This window comes from Sceloporus occidentalis, unplaced genomic scaffold (assembly GCF_023333645.1).
Source record: "Sceloporus occidentalis isolate IW3139 unplaced genomic scaffold, rSceOcc1.0.p SCAF_7, whole genome shotgun sequence".
In the NCBI taxonomy this organism is placed as follows: Eukaryota; Metazoa; Chordata; class Lepidosauria; order Squamata; family Phrynosomatidae; genus Sceloporus; species Sceloporus occidentalis.
The window spans coordinates 29859372-29885774 of NW_028316987.1; the positions used below are offsets into that span (position 1 = coordinate 29859372).

Genomic DNA, 26403 nt, shown 5'->3' on the forward strand with positions numbered 1-26403 from the left:
TCTTGTGAAAAGCTACAGAACACTCCTGGCTGGAATAGTGCTAAGTCAAAGGGGACAAGCTAACCAAGGCGGGATACAAACCGCCATATAGTACGTATAGGATACGTACTAGGGTTAGGAAGGGGCGGTGCTTCCGCACCCCCCTAACCCTAGTACGTATCCTATACGTACAAGATGGCGGTGCCCCTTCCACATGGGCGCCGCCATCTTTACGTACTGGACGCATAGCGTCCAGACGTGTCGCGGCGCCTATGACGTCGCGAATGCGCCAGCGGCGCTTCGCAACGTCATCAGTGCGCCGCAAGAAGAAGCTCCGAAATGGAGCTTCTTTTTTGCTCCGTGCGGGAGCCGCGCGGTTTGGCTGCTGCAGCTCCCGCGCGGAGCAAACTGCGGTGGCGGGGAAGCACCGCAAAGCGGCGGTTTGTATCCTGCCCAAGGTTATCTATGGAGATTATTGCATTGTCAATTCCCGCCGGGATAGATACAGGTTGTAACTGTAACAGACGGATCTTATCAGAAGCCGCTTCTTTGGCCCATCTGTTTTGGGCCTTGGTCTCCCCAAGGCCAAAAAGGAAGAACGGTCTCTGCTTACACAGATAGAGTATATACCATCTTAACTGAGAATAACTGTAATGACATCTTAACAAAATTTAGGACTGTAACTCCAGCACCATAATTTTCCTCCCCCCCCCCCCATGATTGTAACAACTTTGCATGATGAAGAAGCCAGTGGAGCTTTGAAAGCTTGCATCATTTATTTTCTGCATTTGGGTTGGCCCAATAAAGGTAATGCTGTTTTGTGGATTTTTAATGTTATTGTACTTTGCTATATGGCCAACACAGTTACCCCACAATATGTTTTTGGGATTTCATGCAGTTAGGTACTGGAGTTTAGCACAGGTGCTAGCTATGTAATTTGACCAGCCAAAATCTTGTAGCCATCACCTATACTGAATGTGATTAGTGTCACCTCTAGTTATGCCAAGAAAACATATTCAGCTAATGTCGGTATTGAGTCCAGTTTGCCTAAAGGTGCACTATTGCCAAAGTCTATAGATCCCTTATAGGCATATGTACTCACAATGTATATGAATTCATTCATGTGCTCTGAGGCCATATGTTATAAGATCCTCTCCCTGTGCACTCCCGATAGAAAGCAAACCCCCGGCATCCAGGAAAATGATAACGATGGTGATGGTGCTGGCTGAGATGATGCTAAAGCTGTGGATGTGAAAACTGGCATGGCATTTGGGTTTTCTTTAAAAAAAAAAATAGATTTAGCCTATCCCCCATTACGTTTCACTCATAATGTAATTTGGCCATGCATTAAATATTGCAAAAGGAAAATAATTACAAGTAACTATAACTAAAGATAAAGGTAGTCCTGTGACATGAAAGTCTAGTTATAACTGACTGTAGGGGGAGGTGCTCATCTCTGTTTCTAAGCCAAGGACTGCTCAGGTGGTCATGTGGCCAGCATCACTACACAGTACACTGTTACCTTCCCACTGAGTGGTAGCTATCAATCTACTTGCATTTACATGCTTTCAAACTGCTAGGTTGGCAGAAGCTGGGATTAGTGATAGGAGCTGACTCCATCTTGCAGCTCCCAGGCCTCAAACTGCCGATCTTCTGATCACCTGAACTGGCATCTTAACCACTAACCTACCACATCCCTACTCACTTCTACTCACGACTCACTTCCAAATTTTGAACTCTGCACCTGCTTCAATGAATTGGATAAAGGTTGTACAGACCCTAAAGTGGAAAAGTAACGTGCTGTTGCTGTTTTTTTTTAATTCAAGCTAGCAGCTCAAAAAGTTAAACAACTGCTACTAGGTGCTTAGCAAAAGAACAGCATATAGAATGTAATCTGAATTATGTGTAGAATAGCTATTCTTGGAATCCCTGGGGTGCATTCATCCTGCTTGGACATAAAATACATAAAGGATATCAATAGATACCACTTCAGGACATAGTATATATTCAGAGCTGTCAGCACAAATCAAAGAACATTGCTCCTGGAGAAACTGTGATATTCAGTGTACAGGTAGTTCTCTGTAGCAGGTGTTGCCAAGTGCCTCTAAGGACCATGAATTCAATCCTGTGTGTTCCCCCTCTCACCAAGACTGTGAATTAATGCAGTGCTAAATTCAGGGGATTTCCATGCTGTTATTTAACAAATTCTGAAACAGCTGCAAGGAATGAGATTATGTTTATTCACAGGTGGCATGGAAATACCAAGGGCTTCTGTTTCCACATGTTGTGCTTAAATATGTTTGGGGACAAAAGCTAAGTAGATGATCATTCACTATCTAAATTGTTGCATGGCAAAAAAGTCATGTTTGATGGGGACATTAGGAAACTGACATATTTCACACACTGCAATGATATACCAAATAATTGTAGTACTTCAGCAGTTGGTAATCTTTTATATATATATTTCAGAGGAGTAGCGGTGTAATTTTGAAGCAGCAAACAACAACAAAAAGCCCTGTGATATCTTAAAGGATAACATATTTATTATGGCATAGATTTTTCTGGACTAGAATCTGTTTCATCAGATGTCAGTGATGTAGTGGGCTCTCATCCAAAAAAATGTATGCCATAATAAAAACATTATACCTGAATATTATTATTTGTCCTGACTAAGTTAATGAGATTTACCTATGTTTTGATTCACCATTCAACAGCTGCTTCAATGGACACACTGTAATTTGGATTAACCAACAGGATTCAAATGCTAGTCTTTAAAGTGCCACATGATTCTCTTTTCTGCCTCTGTACACAGAAAAGCTCCTTTCTAACACTCGGCTAAATCCAATACTCCAACTAGTGACAGATGGTATCTTCCGCATAAGTGAAGCGGGAATCTGAATTTAGCCTGAGCATTGAAGGAATTATTCAGTGTACTGAGTCCTATTCCCAAGGTGGTTCAACACATTAAATAGTTCCAATAAACTTCAGACTCAAACCCAGATTAGATTCACTGCTCAAAAGATGTGACAATGACCAGTGCAACTGGTCCTGCCAAGGACAGATCCCTTCAAATAAATGATTCTTGTTAGTCATAGCCAGCATGAATCTTGCTCAAACTAGAACTTACACTAGGTTTACCCCACAACCCTCCACTCTTCCAGAAATTCACATTCTAGCATGACAAAGAAGCAAAACTCAAGGAGGAGTGGCTTATTTCTTACTGATCCCTCTACTGAGTTCTATGGCACAAAGTAATGTAAATGGCTGCAATGTGGAACACAGCACCAGAAATGGAAGGCGAGTTTAGCCTTAACCAGAGAATACAATGCAAAATCAGAACAAATGATCTCAATAAGGCTCCATGGGGAACCTATGAATATTACCATAATTCAAGTATATGCACCAACCACTGAGGCAGAACAAGAAGAAATTGATAGATTTTACGAAGGAGTATTGGAAGAAATTGACAACACACCAACACAGGATGTCAAGTTGATCATTGGAGATTGGAATGCAAAGGTTGGAAGTAGAGAAGAATGAAAAACAGTAGGCAGATTTGGACTAGGCAAAAGGAATGAAGCAGGTGAACATCTGATAGATTTTTGTGAAGCCAACAATCTATTCATTGCAAACACATTTTTCATACAACCAGAGAAAAGGTTATACAGATGGACATCACTAGATAGCCAATACAAAAACCAAATAAATTACATAATTGGAAGTAAAAGATGGCAAAGCTCCATACTGGTGGCCAAGACAGACCAGGTGCTAATTGCGGCACAGATAACGAACTACTCATTTTGAAAATAAAAGTAAAACTCAAGAAGAGAACAAAACCAGTCAAAACCAAAATACGATTTAAACAACATTTCTATAGAATTCATTGACAATATAAGGAACAGATTTGTAGTACTAAGAATAATAGATTGTGAACTGGAAGAGCTTTGTTCTGAAGCCAGGGACATAATAATAATAAAAAAAGAATGCATAAAGACACTTCAAACAGACAAAAGGAAAGTGAAGAAACCATGGATGACAGATAAAATGCTACAAGCAATAAAGGACAGAAGAGAAACAAAACAAAAAGGAGATAGAAATAAACTAAAAACCATGAATGCAACAGTACAATGGCTAGTGCGCAAAGATAAGGAAAATTACTACAACGACAAAAGCAGAGAAATAGAAGACAACAACAAAAAGGGAAGAGTGAGAGACCTATTTCACAAGATTCACAAGATGTTTTAAATTCTACATTGTTTATTTGTATTTTAAGGGGGTGGGTGGGTTGAGGGTTTGGACTGTATATTTTTAATCTTGTAAGCCGCCTCGATTGCATTTTTTAGAGAGACGGGATATAAATAAATGTATTTTTATTATTATCATTATTATTATTTATTCAAGAAATCAAGGGAAAGTTCAAATCAAGAACTGGGCACTCTACGACAATAAAAATAACATAATTCAAGACCAGGAAGGAATAAAAAGATAATGGGTACAATACACAGAAGAGTTATATAAAATAGATGACAACATGAAGGACACATGGAACAAAGAGCCATATGAAGGTGAATCCCAAATTCTAAAAACTGAGGTGGAAGCTGCAATAAAAGAAATGGTAAAAAACAAGACTCTAGGAACAGATGACATTGACACAGTCTGCTAATCAACTTATGTCAACAGATATGGAAAACAAAACATGGTCAACAGATTGGAAGTGATCGATATATATCCCCATCCACAAAAAAGGAGACACAAGAACTATAGCAACTATAGAACCATAGCACTAATCTCCCATGCAAGCTTTTGAGCAAATCATGCTCAAAACATTGCAACATAGGCTCCAACCATACAAGGAGAGAGAAATCCCAGAGGTCCAAGCAGGGTTCAGGAAAGGAAGAGGCACCAGGGATCACATTGCAAATGTACAATGGCTAATGGAGTGTAGCAGGGAATTAAAAAAAATCAGCATGTGCTTTATAGACTATAGCAAAGCCTTTGACTGCATAGATCATGAAAGGCTATGGAACTCCCTTAAAGACATGGGCGTGCCAACACATCTGATAGTCCTAATGAAGAATCTGTACTCAGGGCAAGAAGCTACTGTGAGGACAGAACAAGGAGAAACAGAATGGTTCCCAATTGGCAAAGGAGTCAGACAAGGCTTCATCCTATCACCCTACCTATTCAACTTATTTACAGAACATCTTGTAAGGAAAGCAGGCTTGGACATGGAAGAAGGAGGAGTGAAAATAGGAGGAAGAAATATCAACAATATGAGATATGCTGATGACACCTTAATATTATCAGAAAACCTCACAGACCTGGAACAACTACTAAGGAAAATCAAAGAAGAAAGTGCAAAGGCAGATTTATTGTTGAACATAAAGAGAACAAAAATAATGACCACAGAGAACTTACACACATTCAAACTAGACAATGAGGAGATAGAAACGGTAAAAGAGTTCTCATATCTGGGATCAATCATTGATGGGAACAGGGATTGCAGCCAGGGAATCAGAACAAGATTAAGAATGGGGTGAAAGAAGTTGAAAAGATCATAAAATGCAAAGCCATACAACTCAGCACAAAAGTCAGAATCATACAGGTTATTGTATTCCCTATTACAATGTAGAGCCCTGGTGGAGCAGTGGTTAAATGCCTATATTGCAGCCACTCACTCATAAACCACAAGGTTGCCAGTTCAGTACCAGCCAAGGGCTCAAGCTCGACTCAGGCTTGCATCTTTCTGAGGTTGCTGAAATGAGTACCCAGATTGTTGGGTGCAATTGGCTTACACATTGTAAACCACTTAGGAATTACTTAAGTGCACTGATAAGCAGTATAGAAATGTACTTGCTATTGCTATTGCTATTACCATGTTTGGATGTGAGAGCTGGACAGTCAAGAAGATAGGAGGAAAATCAACTCATTTGAGATGTGGTGCTGGAGAAGAGTTCTGAAGATTTCATGGATAGCCAAAAGGACAAACAAATGGGTCCTAGAGCAAATCAAGCCAGAAATATTCCAAGAAGCCAAGATGACAAGATTTAGACTGTCATACTATGGACACATCACGAGAAGGAATGAATTGTTGGAAAAAATGTTAGGAAAGGTGGAGAGATGTAGAAAGAGAGGAAGGCCACATGCTAGATGGATGGACATATCATATTGTTTGACTGAAATGGGGTGGCCCACCAACTTATCAGAAAGAGATTCTATAGTAATCAGTGGTACCCTCTTCGCTTGAACAAGGACTCCAAGGTTTCAGGTTGTTTAAATGGTTGCCTCAGCCACATACCTAAAGAAGGAGGAAGAGTTGGAAGTATTGGACTGCATGAAAATATTCCTTATCTCTTCCTTATAGCTTGGATTTTGAGAAAACAAGGAGAGGGACTTGTGGGGGAATGCACCACACATGAGACTATGAGAAATGGGGAGGGGATTACATAACTGTAGCTCTCCACCTTCCACTCCCCATTTAGAAAATACAGTGCGCTCTTGTTATCTGCTGGGGTTTGGTTCCAGAACTCCCCATGGAGACCAAAATCCATGGATACTCAAGTCCCATTATATACAATGGCGTAGTAAAATGGTGTCCTTTATATAAAATAGCAAAATCAAGGTTTACTTTTTTGGAATGTATATATTTTTTTAATATTTTCAAGCTATGGATGGTTAAATCCATGGATAAAGAATCTGTGGATACAGCAGGCCAACTGCGTGTACTTTTTCTCTGTCTCCATCTGAGCAAATGGGATGTGACACAAACAGGTGGGGCTTGAAGTAATCACTGGAAATCAAAGTCCATTAACTGGGACTATTTGTTTCATTATCAAGAGTGAAGACACCCTAAATCTAGAGAGAAGTATGCTTTTCTGCCAATAAAGGAACATACTTACAACAGCAAAAGTATGACAGACTTAGCATGCCATTGAAAATGGATCACAGAGAAGGTAATTGCCCAGGGTCTCTCTTCATAGTTCTTTCAGTTGATACAATATTATCCCATTAAGTAAATGAAGTAAGAAACAAATAAACCAGGCATTTTGCATCCACACCCTGATGATATAACAGAGAAAATATAAGTGATGCCATTTATGCTAATAGACAAATACTTTCAAGTGTGGACAGCTATATAAAACATCTGCTTACATAAAAGCACTTTACACTGGTAATTTGCCCCTGCACAATCTTGTCAGCACAAGTGAATCCATTTATGCTTCCAGAAATACTATGGTGCTAAAGGAGAGAAAGAAAGATAACAACTTGCAAATCTTTAAAAAAAAGAAGATAATTTTCAGAAAGGAATAAGCTGTGTTAGAAGAGGGTTCGTTCAGCCACTTTTAACCTAGGTTGAAGCACAAGAATTTGTTAAATTGTGTGGATCCATTACCACACCCTACTGCACAGTATCTTGGTTCCATGGATCACAATGCCTGCCACATAAACATAGCAGCACAAAACATAGTCTCCTTTCCTATAGGGTGATAATTTTGTGCTTTGAATTAAGCGATAGGAAAGGATATTAACTGAGGAATAAAGAAACATATTAGTACCCCCGTGCATGTTCTTAGTAGTGGGGAAAATGCTTTTAAAACTGAGGGTTCAAGGTAGTGAGATTTCTCTTTTCAGAAGTTAAGAATTTGGCATGATATATTCAATACACTTCAGCTCTCTGCATTTATGGATTTATGGATAATGTTTTATGGTCAGTCACAAGGTGCATACAGAGATTACTTCAAAAGCTGTGGAACATTAAGCATACTTACCATGCATCACATCACATTCATTGAGCACCTACTCCTGTTACAACAGATCTTATCATTTGTTTCCATGTTACAATAGATGATGACTTAATTTCCTATACAGTGTCAAAAGGAATTGAAAGACAGTCCTGTTTCTAATCACCAAGTATGCGCATTCTTTTGCACATGCAGCTATTTGTCTTTAATTAATTTCTCAGCTGAATACTTCATGCTGTGTCTGGAACATTTCCCATTTTACTAATAAATGAACTCCAAGATGCTCCTTGAAGTTAGCTCATTTACTATGAGCTATGGGCCTTTCATGTGTCAATGAAAAAGAAGCAGAGTAGTTTGCTCCTGATCATAAGTGACTATGTTTACTTGTCAACACTTTTGATGAGCATAAGTAACATGAGGAGAAACACAAGGATAAGGCAACACAAAGCTGAGCTATCCTACTATGTTCCCCAGTGAAATCCAGCTCTTCAGAGAACTACTCAAACTACATTCTTCCCAACACATAAGATTTTCCAAAATCATTTTTCATTGTTTCTATCCATCATATGTGTCATATTCAGAAGATAAAAATTCTGGGTCTGTTAATATTTTTATGCCTAATATTCCTGCCATAGTCTTTTGAATTCTTTTCCAGAATTTTCTTGCTGCTTGACAATTCCACTACATATGAAAGTAGCTATCAGGGTTGTCTTGACAGTTCCAGCATCTGTCCTCTTTATGCTTATATATGTTTGATAATGTTGTTGGTGTTAGATGCCAGAAATATAGCATTTTGTAATAATTCCCTTTTAAGTTTTGATAAAATATGAACTTTTGTGGGTTTCTCCAAGCTCTCTCCCAGTTTTTCAGTTGAAATCTCTGATGGAAAGCTGTGATGTATATATGGTACTCCCCCCTATCTGTGCCTAGTAGAACTGTCTGAAATATGTTACTCAAAACTGGAACAGTGAGAATTGCATGAATCAGACTATCAAGACTCCTGTGTAACTGAGACCACTCAGGAATTATCAGTCTGGTATATGTAATTATAAAGCACCTAATAATAATAATAATAGAAAAGATTAAGCTTGGTATTTAAATTGAGCGACCTAGGTACAACTAAAAGTGCACGCAGTAGATCAGCTATATTGAATGTATGTAGGGAACTTCTGCGTAGTTATTGTGCTTTCAAGAGTTTTCATATTCAGCATTGGCTGAAGATTCCAGATCCCAACAGAACTAGTCCTAGGATTATTTATACTCTTTAGAGTAGTTTCACTGAGATAAGGGTGGACTGACTTCCTCAAGTAGAAGAATGATTGGTAGAGCTTGCAGCAGACATTTTATTCTGTGTGCTAATGAAAAATATGAAGAGGAAAGTTTTAAATAGGGGAATTTGGGGATTGTGTAAATTTTAAGTATGTATGTATTTTGTATTTTATGGTGTATTTTTGTGTTGTAGCCCACCTCGTTCCTTTTGGGAGAAGCGGCATATAAATAAAAAATATTATTATTATTACTACTACAAGGATGGGACAGTTCCCCCTCACAGACCCCTCCAGGGCTGCACACACCCTCCATTTCTTTTTGTAGATCCTTTCAAAATGGTGACATCACATTAGTTCCTGCTGCCATCTTTGAAAGGTACTGGAGAGGAAAACGGAGGTTTTGGGACATTGGTGTGTGTGTGCTGGGGACATTGTACGTGTGGGTGTGGGATGGTTTTTTTGGGTTATGATATTTTTGGTGGGTTTTCTGTGCTGTTTTCTGACAAAAATGTCCAAAAATCACACTATTTTTTTTTTTTGGCAAGGTGTTACATTTAAATACATTTGCAATGTAATTTTCCTCCAGTTTTTTTTTATGTTTTTACCTTTTCCCCTTTCATTTGTGCCACTATGGGTGCAATTAATCTGTGTCAACTATCTCCTTTTTCTCATGAAATATCTAGAAAGAATGTTATATTTGATCACATATTTGGAATTATTTTACATTATATGTAAATCATATCTGTGACCTCTCTCAAAATGTAACAAAACAGGAACTGGTAACATGGAAATGACTAGCAGACTGACAATTACAAAAACCAACATTATATCACTGAAGTTTCCCTTCCAAATTACTGAAGAGAGATATAATTACAGCCTTTCATACATGTGAAGAGGATGAACTCTTGGGCAATTCGACATCAGATTTGTGCACAGTGCAATTTCACTGAGTGCAACTTTTCTGTCATTTTTGTGTTTACTGTTGTATCACTTGATCTCCAGGGAATAACTGCAGGAACAGATGCTAGAAAACTTGATTGATTAAACCACTAGCAAATATAGCTGTTTAATAATTAGGTCACCACTTAAGTCTTAGTCATCAGAAATTAAGCAGTGGTGCTAAAGAAATCTCTGTTGATGATAGCATAATGCAGACCTAATGGAATGAGATCTGATGTATCCCACCTGGTTGCTCTATTATTTTTAGGATACTTCTACTTACTTCATAAGAATCAGAAATAATACTATAAGCATGGACAATTAACCAAAATTACTCAGTACAGTACAATAACTTGAACACCTACACAAAATCCTCCATTAGACTTCTTTTACTCCATGATATTGGTCATCATACTGGTGGTGCAGTGGTTAAGTCACAGTGTTGTGAGTTTAATTCCACAGGACTCCAGGTTGACTCAGCCTTCCATCCTTTCGTAAGTTGGTAAAATGAGTACCCAGTTTCTTGGGGGCAATTGGCGTATACATTGTAAACCACTTTGAGAGTGCTTAGTTCACTATGAAGTGGTATAGAAATGTAAAGTGATATTGCTATTGCTATGAAATTAAATTGAAAATATTATTACTGTTTGTGTTTTGCTTGTGATCAGTAATTGGCTTTGCTCTGAGAAAAGAAAACTGGGGGGCTTTGTGGCTAGTTCAAGAGAAACAAGAGAGCTATTCACAAGACCTCTCCCCTGTAAATTCAGTGGTGAAAGGGGAACCCAGAAAGAGTGCTCTATTTGCCATTACTACAATGTGGCCTCCAAAAATAAAAAAAGGAAATTGGATGTAATAGTTGTACATGAGTCATCACTGTGTGAGAAGCAGGGACACGGATGAGAGACCTGGGTGCACTTCCATCTGCACACATTGGATATATCCATGTGTTAAAATCATTTTGTTAAAATGATTTTTAATTAATATGCTTAGAACTGGTGACACCTCTTTATTTAGACAAAAGCAGCCACAGAAGTATTCTGTATGGGTTGAGACTGTGTTCCATTTTCCTACTAAAAATCAACCCTTTTATTTCTGCACAGTGGTCCTATTTTTAGTGAATATTCCTCATATAGAGCAGATTAATTCCCTTTTCTCTCACAATCTCTAACACAAGGCAGGTTATGATAGGAAAATGGAAGGGAAATGTCTTACTAGAGACTCACCCTCTGCTACCTAATTAGATGACCTGAGCTCAACCTTGCTTTCCTGTTTTGCACCATTTCACAGACTAACAGAGAAGCTCTTTTTGAGCAGCTTCATGGTTTAAAGCAAATCTCTGAAGAAATATATCGACAGACAATATGGACAATACAGCTTTCAGTGACTATAGTGTGCTCTTTGTCTCATTTCATCTAGGAACTTGCTCAGTCACACTTTCAACTATATCTCTATAAAAAGGGAATACACTCATCCCTCCATATTTGCAGCTTTGATATTTGTGGATTTGATTATTCACGGATTTGATTAATATGTTCTCTTTAGGAATATCTGGGTCCTACAGTGCAACTCTATGGTAAACTTTAACTAAAAGTTGCACTGAAAGACCTAGAGATTCCTAGAAAGAATACTGTACTAGGCATTTGTAGCTTCTCAAGTGCAGTTGTATGGTCAGTGTCTGTCGGATGTTGATCACAGAGTTGCACTGGAGGACCTAGAGATTCCTAGAGATGTGTCCTCTCAGGTAAAAACATAGTGTTTTTGTTATTTGCAGTTTTTCCATATTCACAGGGGTCTTGTGCCCCTAACCCTAGCGAATATGGAGGGACAAGTGTATTAATAATATATCTATAAAAATGTTACATGAGAATTGAGTGTGTTTTGCAGAAGAAAATTTTTCATCAAATGTAAAATGATTTTTCTTTACAGATCAAAGTGGAAGTTGAAAAGAAACCGAGTCATCAACAGAAAAACATATATTATAAGATATATAATAATAATATGTATCTAAAGAAGATGGAGAGGTTTCTGTTTTTTAAATCTCAATTGAAATACCTTCACACACGCACTGTGAGGAGGATGGACAGCATATATATGCCTGGATGAACAAGCTAGCCCTAGCACCTCATTTCCAAAACCTCCTACATACATGGGGAAACATTTTGAGTGGGAGAATCTCTTCTGTCTGATGAGGCTAGTCAAACAAGGTTCTTTTCTTATTTAGCCATGAATTTCAAAGAACATGGGGGCCCTGAAAGAGGGGTGGCTCTGACTTTTCTTCCTGACTTTTAAGGAAGGCAGAAATTGCTGCTTCTGCACTAGTCAGTATGAAGGGAGATGTACAAGAGCATCAGGGAGGATGTGATATCAGGATGACAATTCAGGGAGGATGTGATAGGAGGATGACAAAAAGATGGCGGGAGAAGTCCAATAGGCTGCAGCAGAGTGACAGTGATTTGTTGCAAGAAGTCCAATTATCTTGACTAGGGGACTGAAAATTGCAAACAACTTGACAGCTGTGAAACACTCCAGTGAGGTAACTGTGCCAGGTGTAGAGGGGTATGGTTTGGTTAAGGTAGCAGTGAATACACTGGAATGTCACAAATAAAGGTTAGGTGGGGAAAGCAAGCAGTGTTAAAATGTGGTAGCTCTTTGTACACAGATGAATACATGGACTTGATTATATTAAAGATGGACTTCTGACAAAAGTAGGGGAGGCTTTTGTCATAGAGTAAAATAGTTGGGCAGTGAAACTATTATCTCAGTGTAAGACCAAGAAAAAAATTGTCTAGAGTTTTTGGGGAAGGCTAATAAGAGCACAACAAAGTAAGCATCAGCTATTAGTAAAAATAATTCATTGTGTGCTAATCTGTACAGTGTTATTCTTTCTAGTATATAGTAACAAGCAGGACCCCATTTTCTTAAACACTATTTTCTTTTTCATTCACATTTTAAAAAGGTCTCATTTTCTTTCTCATGCACACTATTTTGTGCAAAGTAACCTCCAATAAGTATTTTTTTGGAGGTTACCTTGGTGCTTCAAATCAAATACCCATGGGCTCAAAATAGCCTAGAGTATTGGGTGGATTTAAACTACTGCTGGTGTGGCTATGAGACAGAACAATTAAGGAAGGAAAGCAACACTATGGATGAGGCAGAAGTAAGAACAATAGTCAATGAACACTTGAGCTTATTTTTTACATTTCTGTTGACAAACCCCTCTAAGGCTAAGCTAAACTAGAGCAGGAGGAGCACTAAATTAGTTTTACTTTTAGAGTAGTGAAAGAGCAAAAAGGAGGTGGAGAGAACTCAAATGTTCCTTAAGCATATCATTTTATAAGAAGTGAGGATAGGTGGATAAGACATGAGGAGATTTTATTTCACTGAAAAACTCATTAACCCAATCACTGCTAGCCTCTAAGACACATTTAGATGTTGAGCATTCTTGCCTTTCCAACTGTATAAAGCACAGTATTGGACAAAATGTTGGACTTTGCTATAGAACATGAGTTCAGATCCATGCTCAAACGATAAAGCCAAGTAGTAGCTAGACTACTTTGGTGAGGCCCCACCTGGAATACTGTATCCAGTTCTGGGCACCATAGGATGGGGGACACCTGGCTGAATGAAACTATGTATGAAAGGGATCTGGGAGTCCAAGTAGACCACAAGCTGAACATGAGTCAACAATGTGATGCGGCAGCTAACAAGGACAATGCGATTTTAAGCTGCATCAATAGAAGTATAGTGTCTAGATCAAGGGAAGTAATAGTGCCACTCTATTCTGCTCTGGTCAGGCCCCACCTGGAGTATTGTGTCCAGTTCTGGGCACCACAATTCAAAAAGGACATTGAGAAACTGAAGCATGTCTAAAGGAGGGTGACTAAAATGGTGAAGGTTGAAAACATGCCCTATGAGGAATGGCTTAGGGAGCTGGGGATGTTTAGCTTGGAGAAGAGAAGGTTAAGAGGTGATATGATAGCCCTGTTTAAATATTTGAAGGGATGTCATATTGAGGAGGGAGCAAACTTGTTTTTTGCTGCTCCAGAGAACAGGACCCAGAAGAATGGATGCAAGCAACAAGAAATGAGATTCCATCTCAACATTAGGAGGAACTTTCTGGCAGTAAGGGCTGTTTGACAGTGGAACAAACTCCCTCGGAGTGTAGAGGAGTCTCCTTCCTTAAATGTCTTTAAATAGAGGCTGGATGGCCATCTGTCAGGGATGCTTTGATTGAGATTTCCTGCATGGCAGGGGGTTGGGCTGGATGGCCCTTGTGGTCTCTTCCAACTCTTTCCGCCCTAAGTGCAATACCTTACATTTCTCCGTGTTGAATTTCCTTTTGTTAGCTTTGGCCCAGCTTTCTAGTCTATTCAGGTCATTTGGAATCTTGATCCTGTCATCTGGGGTATTAGCTATTCCTCCTAATTTGGTGTCATCTGCAAATCTGATAAGTATGCTCCCAATTCTGTCATCCAGGTCATTGATAAAGATGTTGAATAACACTGGCCCCAGGACAGAGCCCTGTGGGACCCCACTGGTCACTTCTCTCCAGGATGAAAAGGAGCCATTGTTGAGCACCCTTTGGGTTCGGCCGGCCAACCAGTTACAAATCCATGTAACAGTTACCTTGTCTAGTCCACATTTTACAAGCTTGTTTGCAAGAATGTCATGGAAAACCTTGTCAAAGGCCTTACTGAAATCAAGATATGATGATGATGATGATGATGATGATGATGATGATGATGATTATGATGTGTTTGGAATCTCAAGGCTGGACTTCTGCAATGCACTCTACATTGGACTACCTTTGTACCAGCTCCAAGTAGTTCAGAATATGGCAGCCAGACTGATTATGGATACATCCAGGAGTGATCACATCACATCAATCTTAAAATCACTCCACTGGCGCCAATGCAACAATACCTAGACTTCTTGACAAATTCATTGTTCTCTGCCAAAGAAGGGAGCGGCTAGCCTCAGCACAGGACGGAGATAACCTGGATGACAAAGGCAGGTTTGGGGCTCATTCCCACTTACCATTTTAACTGGTTCACAATGAGGTTTCGATCCAGATCGTTGATTCGATTCCACCGTGGTGTCGTTCCCACTATGAAACAGGATCTTTTGGATTTGTTTTTTTTTGGGGGGGGGGACCCCACGGTTGTCCCCACTTGTATTTGTGCCACAACGTCCCACCCCTTTAAAAAAAAAATGCCAATCTAGCTGATTTCATCGCTGTATCATTGGTGACGTGGCCAGGCATAATTTTGGCAACACAGCAAGCCATAATTTCGGTGACAAGGGATACTGCTATTGTTTAATTCCTCTTTTGTTTTTATTCTGTATTCTTTGCCTACAAAAGAAATCATATCTCCAAACAGGATCCAATTGTCCTTCATTATATTTTCTCTTTTATACAAACCCTCATGCGGGGATATCCAATGAGGAGTAGAGGGTGTACACCTTTCCTTATAAATCTCCCATACTTTCAACAAAGCCCTTCTGATATAATGATTGTTATAGCTTTTGTTTGCTTTTTCTTTATTGAACCAAAGATACGCGTGCCACCAAAATACTAACTCTTCACCTTCCAAATTTAATAAGCTTGTATTTTCTAAGGTTGCCCATTCTTTAAGCCATACCAAACATACTGCCCAGGAATACAATTTAAAATTTGGAAGGCCAAAGCCTCCTCTCTCCTTAATATCTTGTAATTTTCCCCCCTTTTATCCTGGGCTTTCACCCAGCCCAGATATATCTAGAGATTTTCCTTTGTCATTCTTTAAATACTGCTTCATACTTCCCCCCTTCTCTTGTATGATTTTAACATCTTTACTTGATGAATCAATCTGTGGAGCTCCAAAAGCTTGCATCATATACTGTGTGCGTTTTGGTTGTTCCACTAAAGGTGTTGCTGTTTTGTGGAATTTGGATGCATGGGTAATGTGTGAGTGATATGATCTTTCAAAATGCAAAGTGCATTAGTGAAGACACTAATATAACTTGGATAGAGTGGCTGTTTGATACCAAGAAGCCACAAAAGGAAATATTCTCCTCCCCAGTAACCATCTACCTGCCCTCACGTGTCACAGGAACCTCAGCTATAGAATTTCCATCATATTTTACAGCTCGTAAAATATGAATAATATAGGGTACAAAATGTCCATATGAATTTTCTGCATCTGGGGACAAAACATATTTTACAGGCCCTCTTCTCCTTGCTTGGAGACCATGGATATTTTCCATATTCAAAATAAGATGTGATTTCTTGGAGCATATCAGGAGATGTGGTCCCATACTTTGGAAGCTGGCTAAATACTGTTTGCACAATATATAATTCTAAATGGAATTTTAGGCTTGATTGCAACAAACTAGCATAAGGTAGGTTTCACAGCTGCTTTACTCAGAAGGCCCAAGACAGAGAGTTCACAAGTACTGAAAAGATCAGTCTGATCATTAAAAGAAAGTCAGGAAGGATAAAGGAATTTGCTACATCAGTTTCTTTCCTCAGAAATTCACTTTTCAAAGAACAAATTGTATGTAATATGTGAAAATCACCAAGAATATTCATCTCACACTGGATGCAGTTAAAGCATATCAAACAGACCATAGACTGCTGGCCCTTGTTGACTGCAGTAATAGTTCTGCACATCGCAGTACGGTTTGTTCAGAAAATAAAAGGGCTCTGGGACTTTCTGTTCCAGTTTTGATGGCACCTACCATGGATCATATATTATCAAAATAAGATAGAGCTAGTTGAGATTTTTATAAGGTGCAGTTTCATATTGAACTCTCATCTACAGTTTACAACATCAGAGACCTCTTTTTGATGAAAAACTCTGCAGTATTTTCCTCCTCTTTCCCTTCAGTTATTTACTTTCTATAGTGAGGTTGCATGGAAGCTCTCCAAAGCATAAGAAAAACAAAGGAACAAGGTAGCAAAATCTTTCAGCACCAGGCACCAAAACCACAACTAACAGTCTATGGCACATGGATTGTTAGTTGTGCGCTGATTTATTTAGCTTATAAAAATATAACACAGAGGGCAAGTAAAGCTATATTCTTCATGCCCACTTATCCAGAACCCCCAATGAACATATATAGGCTTGCACTTCAGGAGCACATGATCACAGAGTTGTCTTTGACAATGTTGGTTCTTTAGCTTAGTAACGAAGATGAGTACTGCCTCCTACAGTCAGACACGCTTGACAACCTTGTCAAAAGGGAAACCTTTGCCTTTTTACCTTTACTTAAAGAGCAGGATGACAATATTACCTAGTTCTCTGGTTTTGCATAGTCTCCAAACATGCCACCCAGTGCTTGTTTGAAACATTATTTAGGCTAGATGCCAAACTTTTGGTTTTTTTAACCCCCCCCCCCCTTTCCCCCAGTCTCTCCTCTTTGTGGGAAAAGAGTTATAGGTCTGTTTGGTTAGAAACAGACCTCCCACGATTTTGTATGTGTTTTACTAATGAAAGATGCCTTGTATCCTATGATGGACATTTGTGACCTTTGTGCTTGCATCCTTTTAGTTTCCAATGTGAAGTTGAAGGCTTTTATGGCCGGCATCCATAGTTTTTTGTGGGTTTTTCGGACTATGTGGCCATGTTCTAGAAGAGTTTATTGCTGACGTTTCATCAGCATCTGTGGCTGGCATCTTCAGAGAATGATGGCATAGAAAAGAGCTGGAGATACACACACACACACACACACACACACACACACACACACACACACACACACACTATGTGACCCTGGGTAGGCAGAAATTTCCATGTTAATCTGTGTATTGTTCTGTTGTTGATGGCAGGGCTTCAGGGTGGGATTAGTGTCTGCTAATTGGTGATCATTATCTGCTGGGAAAGCCCCTGATCCTGGGTGATTCCCCATTTGTGTTTGCTGAGTCCTAATTTTGCTATTCTTCAGGACTGGTAGCCAAACTTTGTGCACTTTAATTTCCATGGCCCAGTGCTATGCAATTCTGGGAACTGTAGCTTTGTGAGGCATTTAGCCTTCTCTGTCAGAGAGGTTTGGTGCCACAACAATTTACAATTCCCAGAATTCCATGGCAATTAACGTAATATCAACTGTATTATTTCTGTAGTGTGGCTGCAGCCTAAAGGGGAAAAGCTTAATACTTTGACTTTATTTTATTTTATTATTATGCCATCTTTCTCCTAAAGCAGGACCCAAGGCAGCTCTCAATAACAGCCAATTAAAAAAAAAACCAACAATATATTTTTAAAAAAGAAAAATCCACACATTAACAATATAAAATCATTTAAAAACATACTAAAGTTAAAAAATAAATAAAACATTTGTCCAAAGTAGAGGTTCCCTGCTTACTCATTAAAAAGCTGCTTAAACAATTATTATTATTATTATTATTATTATTATTATTATTATTATTATCCTGCCTTCTTCCCGGTATGTGGACTCAAGGTTGCTAACAAAATTTAAAACAGTCCAAGTTAAAACAATATAAAACATTAAAAATACGAAGTTTAAAAAGAATTAAACAACTTCAAAAAGTAAAAAAATCACATGTACAAATTTAAAATTTATATACTTTCTATAAAACTTATACAGCACCCATGTCAGTCTGAGAAAGCCTGGCGATAAAATGTTTTTATCTGCTGCCAAAATGAAAGGAAAGATGGAGCCTGCCAGCAAAAGGAGAGCAGGCTCAATATGCACTTTGTCTACTGGCAAAAGGAAAGCAAGGTGGGGACCAGCCTAACCTCTCACAGGAAGGAGTTCCAGAGGATGAGAGCAGTCACTGAGAAGGCTCTCTCTTATGTTCTCACCAAGCAAGCCTGTGATGGTGGCAAGACTGCTGACAGAAAACCAAAGCATGGTGATGAAATGAAATGAATGATCCTTATCAAAATGGCAAGCAGGCAGTATTATACCTTTTTTGAAAGCTGTAAGAGGATCTAAGGAAATCCAGTGCAGCACTAATATGGATCATAAATGCTCTGTCAAAGCGACTCTTCATCTTTTTCTAAGATCACTAGTCAAAATGGCTAACTAAAGTCAAAGGGATTCTAAAAGCCTCCTATAAACACTTGACCATTAGAATTTCTCTCTTATCAGAAAGGGAGCTGACAGCAGATAAATATAGGCCTGGTACAGATGAGAAGAAATGATCCGCTGCCAAATGGAGCTTCTTCCCGCGATGCTGCCAAGGCGTCATTTGCACCCTGGGGTGTTGCGGTGATGTGTCTTGTGCACTGTGCTGTTTCAACGCATCACACCTGACATGACATTGGTATGTGTGCTGTCTAAACGCTCGCACACCAAAATGGCGGCGCCTAGGGCTTGGGAGTGTGCGGTTGCTGCATTCTCCCAAGCCCTAGTATCAGCACAGCCACGCTGCTTTTGGCCTGTCTGTACCGGGCCATAATTTAGTATCTTCTCCCTAAAAACACATTTGAGGAATCCATTCTGCAATTTAGCCAGATGACTCTTCTTATCTAAGCTACTGCTTATGTTATGGCACATTTTTCTGAGCTAATGTTCACACTAAGGTGACAAAATATTTGATTTTCAAGGCAACCGTAAAAACCAAATCCATCAAACTTTCACCTCTTGATTTTTGCTTGATTTAGGGCTGTTATAGGTGAAGCAAGCATATTACAGAAAACACAGAGAAAAGACCATTTTGCATAATCACAGAGCATGCTTACAAGATAGTTTCTTTTTATAAAAGTGATGACAATAAATACTGTGATGAGATAGCAGCTGTGCAGCATTTCAAAACCACTCATCTGTTAGAACAGGAAACTATCTTGCTGGGATTTATTTGGCTTCAATAATTAGACCCTAAAATTAGGGAATTTGGGTCTCTTCTGACACCAATTGTAGTTGCCCATCCAAACTAAGAAGCCTTTCTGATCTGTGAACTAACAGATCACACTTGTAAAAATCTACAATCTGTTCCTAAAAGGAAACAGATAATAATAACTGCAGGAAAATTTGAAAGACAAGAGATAAAATCTGAAACAACACAAGAGTCAAACAAAACATGCAATAACAATCAATGAATAAAAAACGTGTGGTGTATTCCTCTGGGGAATATGAGATCGATGGGCAACTGTAAAACTAGAGTTCTGATAATTTCCTAAATTCCCAACATCTCAAGACTGTTTCTCCACTCAGATAGTTATGCATTAAATACAGGATAGTGTTGAACTTCATGAAAACCTAAGTGGTCACAGTATAACAATAAGTGCAACAGCTCTTTCTTTCCCATCACAAAAATGAAAGATAATAGGTGTTTTTCTTCTTCTTTTTCCTTTTAAAAAAGGAAAGGAGCGAGCAAAGGGTGAGAGATTAAAGAGATTCACTGGTTGAATAAAACTCCCAGAACCAACTGAAATGAAAAACATAAATTTGTAATGTGAGAAACCACCCAGTCTGTCAATTCTTTCTCTTTCTCCCAGCAGAAATAAGCCTCAAGAAGGATAAATCAAGTCTTGAAAAAATATTCCTCTTCTATCCTCAAATATTTGACACTCACAACTTGGTCTATCAACAAAATCTTTCCTATCTGTCCTGCTTATATGAATGCAGGGGGAGTATAGGTTCACAATAAAAGGACTGCAACAGAACTGACAGGGATGCTGAATTGTCTGATGTGAAATTTATAACACTTATATTCAGTAGTTTTGGCATCTCTGCAGATGACCCTCCTGACACAATAGTTTTCATGGTTTTGTTAACAGGCACTCTGCATGCATGACAAAACCATACACTGTCTCACTTCAACTTGCAAACTTATTTCTAATGAGGGCAAGGCCTTCTATGTATGTTCTCTGCAAATATGTTATAAGTTTCAAAGTCATTTGTTTTCCCAATAGACTATCAGTACATGCCTTAGAATAGTCCATTTATGCCACATATTGCTTGAAAAATTGGAGAGTAAAGTGTCCCTGCACTTTTCCCCCAAGGGCAATTCTTATTTCAGGCATGTGGGCTGGGGAAATCTATGCATTAATCTCGTCATAAGATTTGTGAAAGGACAAAACATGAGATGGGCTCTCCAGTATTAATTGTGCAGCAAACCTGCTTGGATATTGTCAAAATGTTTGCAAATGACAGCAGAAAAAGAAGGCAGATCCTTTATAAGATCCCCGACTATTCTAGACTGCAAGGAAGAAGAGATAGCAGATCAGGAGGACAGCTGGCCATTTGAGACACTTCATGTTTGAATGGCAATATGTGAAAAATATTCCACTACAGTTACTTGGGGCACTGACAGAATAAAATTGGGTCCCTTTCTTTAACTTTCTCAATGTCTTGTCCTTAGCCTGCAGAGCTTCAGGGGCAGTCATAGTCCTGGGTCATTCTCTGTCATGCTAATAGCTTTTCAGGCTAGGGACATCACTGATGCACACTATAAGCTTCAAAAAGAGGCCTGTTTGTTATTCTTGCTAAGTTAATGCTATCAATCAGAGCTTTGAGGAAAGATGAGAAAGGTTCAAGGTAGGAAAGACCACAACAGGGATTCAACATACCTATATGAAATTCAGTGATAGTAGACTGATACTTCCACACAGCGATATGGAATCCAGTGATAGTGAAAAATACAGAGAACAGGGACATCATAAGAGTGGTGCTGGGAGTACAGACTGGATCAAGTGACATTCTAAGGGAGGGGTGGCACCATTGTTCCCCAAACATCTGCCTTTTGGCAGAAATGGACTGTGACATGTGCCTGAAGCCCTTTAAAACACTGGAGATCAGTGGAAGAGATGGTGTGAGGAAAAAGGAGATGCTTCAAGTTTTTTTAAAAAAATAAAATAAAAATAATATTTTTTTAAAAATGTAAAATTTTCTTAGAAACATTACATCTTACCAAAATTTCAGTTTGAACACATGCATGTACATATAAATACATTTAGGTTGTGTGTATGATATTGTAATTTAAAGGTATAATTTTATTTTTGCTAGTTGTTTATGCCACAACTATTGCCATTACAGTAAGTGATATATAAAAATTACGATTTATGGGTAACATCAGGGGGGTGCGGACAGCACCAGGTGATACCCCAGAAGGGGTTGACACCACAGAAAAGGAGGTGACACCTGGTTGGTCCCCTGTCCCCTTTGGGGCCTTCCTGGGGCCTTGGCCCCATTCTCCCGGCCACTGTGGGGCTTTCTGGACATTTAGGGGTTTGCGAGGCCTGCTCTCCCAGCTGCCTCTGGGCTTTCTGAGCCACCATAGGGCTTTCTGGGCCACCAGGGGAGCATGGAGCCCAGTCTCCCAGCTGCCACAGGGCTTTCTGGGCCACCAGGGTAGCACGAGGTCTGTCTCCTGGTCGCTGTGGGGCTTTCTGGGCTGCCGCAGGGCTGCACACACATTTTTCTGGTGCACATGCTTGCATGTACGTTCCCATGCAGCATGCTTACTGGAAGTCCCGCCCCCAGAAGCCCCACCCCTCGCATCGGGTGACACCAAGTCGCGGTACGCCACTGGGTAACATTAATACAAAAAACATTTCTAAGAATTTTGCATGGTGTCATATGGGAGGAAGTCAATGGGTGGAGTGACACCATGAATGACCACACCAGGTGACACCAACCATGGAGACAGCCATGGCAGATAATTCATTTTCCCCAGAAATAATAATCTGGCATCTGTTATGAACAAAGGACAGGGGAATTCCTGAATTTAGACAGAAAAAACAGGTAATGAAATCATTTACCTCCTTTCAGCCTTTAAATTCAAACACACAGTGGTTTTAACCAGCATCCACCTTTATTAACATGGATGATCTTTACAAGTAACAAAGTCAACCTTTATACAGTGATAAGCTGAGTTTCAAATGATGCATTTAGCCATAATGCTGCTATATATCTCTCTATAACATTAGTTTATTGCAATATAAATAGCAATGCTAATGGTATTAACATCAGCATTCAGCAGCATCTCACAGATGCTAAGTCTGCTGTGGCGCTGTTTGTATTACTGTTTATATAATCATAAACCTAGTGGGACAGTCAAAGTTGCCTCATTTACTCTGCAAGAAAGATTAATGTGCATACTTAAGAAATGCAGTGGATCCTTATCTGCTTGGATTTGGTTCCAGGACCCCAGTGGATAACAAAATCCATGGATGCTCAAGCCCCATTGGATACAATAGTGATTTCCGTTACATAAATAGCAAAATCAAGCCTTGCTATTTGGAATTTATACTTTTTTGGGAATATTTTCAAGCCACGGATGCTTGAATTCGTGATAAAAAATCTGTGGATAAGGAGGGCCACACTAATACCAAGTCTTTATACTGGTGGTTATACAGAAATTTCTCATATATATTATGTTAATTTATGGCTGTTTTCTTGAGAAACAACTTTAAGTTGATGTAGATTTGTCAAACCACTATTGTGAAGGCATTTCTACCCCAGCGTAGCTGCAATAAGACAAAAAGGTTTTTAATATAAATCTTAAATGAGTACACTTACGGTCTCCATGGCATCGCAGAGGGCCCACAGTTAACTTGGCATCTGAGCCAGGCCGACCAATGTCTCCAACCATCACTTGACTGGCAGGTAGGTGCTCTTTGTAAGATAGTAGGCCAGAATCTTTTCTCCTGAGTGGCCACCAAAAACAAAAACAAAAAAAGCATGAGAAAATATTTGATAAGAGATCCTTCTATTTTGGAGATCATTGTACACTGGACATTCCTAAAAATGAATGCAAATAATACTACTCTGTTATTAACCATTCTTGTAAATTAGACAGAACTGGTGTATTAAAGAAAGCTTTAATTCTGATAAAAGTGTGAAATTTTGTGAATATACAGTAGGTAACAACATGCTTTGGTTACCTAGGCAGAACAATTCTGGAAAAATGTTGATCTGTGTATTCATAGATGATTCTGTTAGTAGCTCCAATTAGGGATACTATGAAAATAATATTAATTTTGTATACCTTAAATGAGAGGTATGGAAAATGCTTTTTATGGGTCCTCAATCCTTTTTTTCACCCCATGACCTCTGGAGCCCCAGATGCCAGAAAATGAAGTGACTTCTATTTTTTACATTATCTTTAAATTCTTCAGGTTATATTTTGACATGGTTGTTGGTTTAGTGTTCTTCCTTAGCTTTATTCTAATTTTTGAAATTAATAGTTCATGGTTCATGCTACATTCTGCTCCTGGTCTTGTTTTTGCACATTTTTCTAGCCACTTCTCTTGCTTTTCCCCAGACCCTCCTCTCCTTGGGCAGTAGCCATAAGGTGGCTCCCCCAGGCAGCAAGCAACCAGGAACAATGAATTGCACCGTTCCTCCCCTCCTGGAGGATTTCTGCAGGGCAGATAAGCAGGCAGGCACATATGTACACTAGTACCACTCATAACTCAGGGACGTAGCCAGGATTTTAGGAAGGGGGGGGGTCTAGACTAAGTGCCACGATTATATTGGGGCTTGGGTGCAGTGGTGCAGCAGCACGCACCATTCATTTTTCTAATGGAAGGGGGGGTCTGGACCCCAAGAACCCCCCCCCCCCCGCCGGCTACGTCCTTGCATAACTGTAAAGTGAAGAGCAGGAGAGAGAGGAGCAAAGTGAGATGTGAGATATGAAAACAGGGACTATACTGTGGGGAGGAAGTAAGGTGTAGTGAAGCCAATATGGCAATAATGAGAGTGGTTTTTTTCCTCCTACATCAGACAGTGGAAGGTCCATAGCTGTCCCTAATGAAAAATAGCATTTGATATTTTTCCTGGAGGTCCATCTTTGTTGTTCACATGCATTTTGAATTCATCCAAACAAGGTGGGTTTTTTTTTGGGGGGGGGGGGGTGGCTGCCAACCTTCCCCACTTATCCCAGGATAATTGATGTTGGATTTCCCCCTTGATTTTTTTCTAAAAAATTCAGATTCCTGGCTGTGTGAATAACTGATGTGAATTAATCTGGAATAAAACAGGATAAAACTCTGCATGCCTCGATCGTGCTTGAAATACATTCACATCATATACTTCATCTTTCATTGCATCATGAACTCCATATTTAATTTACTTAATATTGTTTTGATGTGGACTTGTGCTGAGGGGTTGGGGAAAGGGTTTTCTATGAACCTTGTTTGACTTGTAATATTTTTATGTTTCCTATTGATTGCCACTGTATGGATATTATTTATTGTTATTGTCTGCTTTATATGGTTGGGGGTCTGGGAAGGGATTAATTTGTTTTTTATTTTATTGTATTTTTTATTGTACTTCCTGTCAGACACCCCATTGTAGTCCTCAAATACAACACTGAAGCTGACTTATGAAAAGTAACAGCTTTATTGGAAAAAGAGCTACATACAACAGAAAAGACTTTTTTGTCAGGAATGAAAGTGTACATTAACATATGGTTTATATAACCCCAGAAAGCAAAACCCCCCATCAAGCAATAAAGCAAATTAATTGGATAACTATTTCCCGCACAGTGATAAATCTTCTCCCCAATGAGGTAATGTCCTCCAGTCCGGGATCTTTGGCAAACTCTCCAAACAATTAAGTTCTCACACAGCGTTATCTCCCCACTGCACCTGTGACCTTGAAGCATAAACCTTAAGCCACAACTAAACTAAGTAATATTAAACCTTAACAGCTTATATGTATGATCAAGCAGAACTATAAACCCCATCATCCCACCCCCCAACATATATAGCAGCATCTTAAAATATTATAGCAGCATATTAAAGTATAATGAACATATTAACATAACATCATATAAGCAATAAGCACTCTATGTTTTAGTTCCCCTTCCCATCACAGAGACCTGTCTCTAGCTCTTTGAAGACCAGGCCTGTGCTAGCAGGGTAACTCCCTCCACATTCCAACCTTAACAAGCAAGCACCTATTCTAACAGTCAGTCTACCTCTTTCTAGTACATTCTATTAAACCATCATAAAATCTAGCATTAAACCAACTACTAACTTAACCTAATAAAATTCAAACAAACCCCTAAACTTATAACCCCCAGACAGAAACCCCGAATGAATAAATGAATGAAGGGGATTTCTGACACTTCCACTGTCGTTAGCCACCCGGATTCCTCGTTGATTGCTATTATTATTATTATTATTATTATTATTCAAGTGCTGACATGTGTGAGTACCTGAACTTGCAGATATGCACACAGATGCAGTTCCATAATGTGAATAACAAACCCAGAATGTCTGAATGAAATTATGTGCATAGCCATGCTAAAAACAACAACGTGTGAATGATTCTTAAGGGAGATTATTGTATAAGATGACTTTTGCGTAATGAAGTTTTCCAGCATGACAAAATACATGCTTTTACAACTGTCTCCCTAACAAAGAGAAGAGAAGTGCTTCGATGGCATGTGGACAGGCAAGGAGAAATCCACTGCTCTCCTGATCTGTTTTGACTTTCTTTTCTCATGTGGTAAGGCTCTTAGATTTCCCCCCAGATGCTTCTCTTTCCTCTAAAACTGTTAACATTGATCAAGAAAA

General features: G+C 39.2%; 1 protein-coding gene across 2 annotated transcripts in view; it reads right to left on the minus strand.

Moving 5' to 3' along the window:
* Positions 1–26403, minus strand: part of LOC149309469 (contactin-associated protein-like 2) — a 1389887-nt gene that overhangs the window by 174914 nt on the left and 1188570 nt on the right. For both annotated transcript variants that reach the window (XM_089532517.1, XM_089532516.1), the window contains one exon: positions 23399–23526. In XM_089532517.1, coding sequence (XP_089388643.1) covers positions 23399–23526 — 128 coding nt within the window. The remainder of the gene's footprint in view (positions 1–23398; positions 23527–26403) is intronic.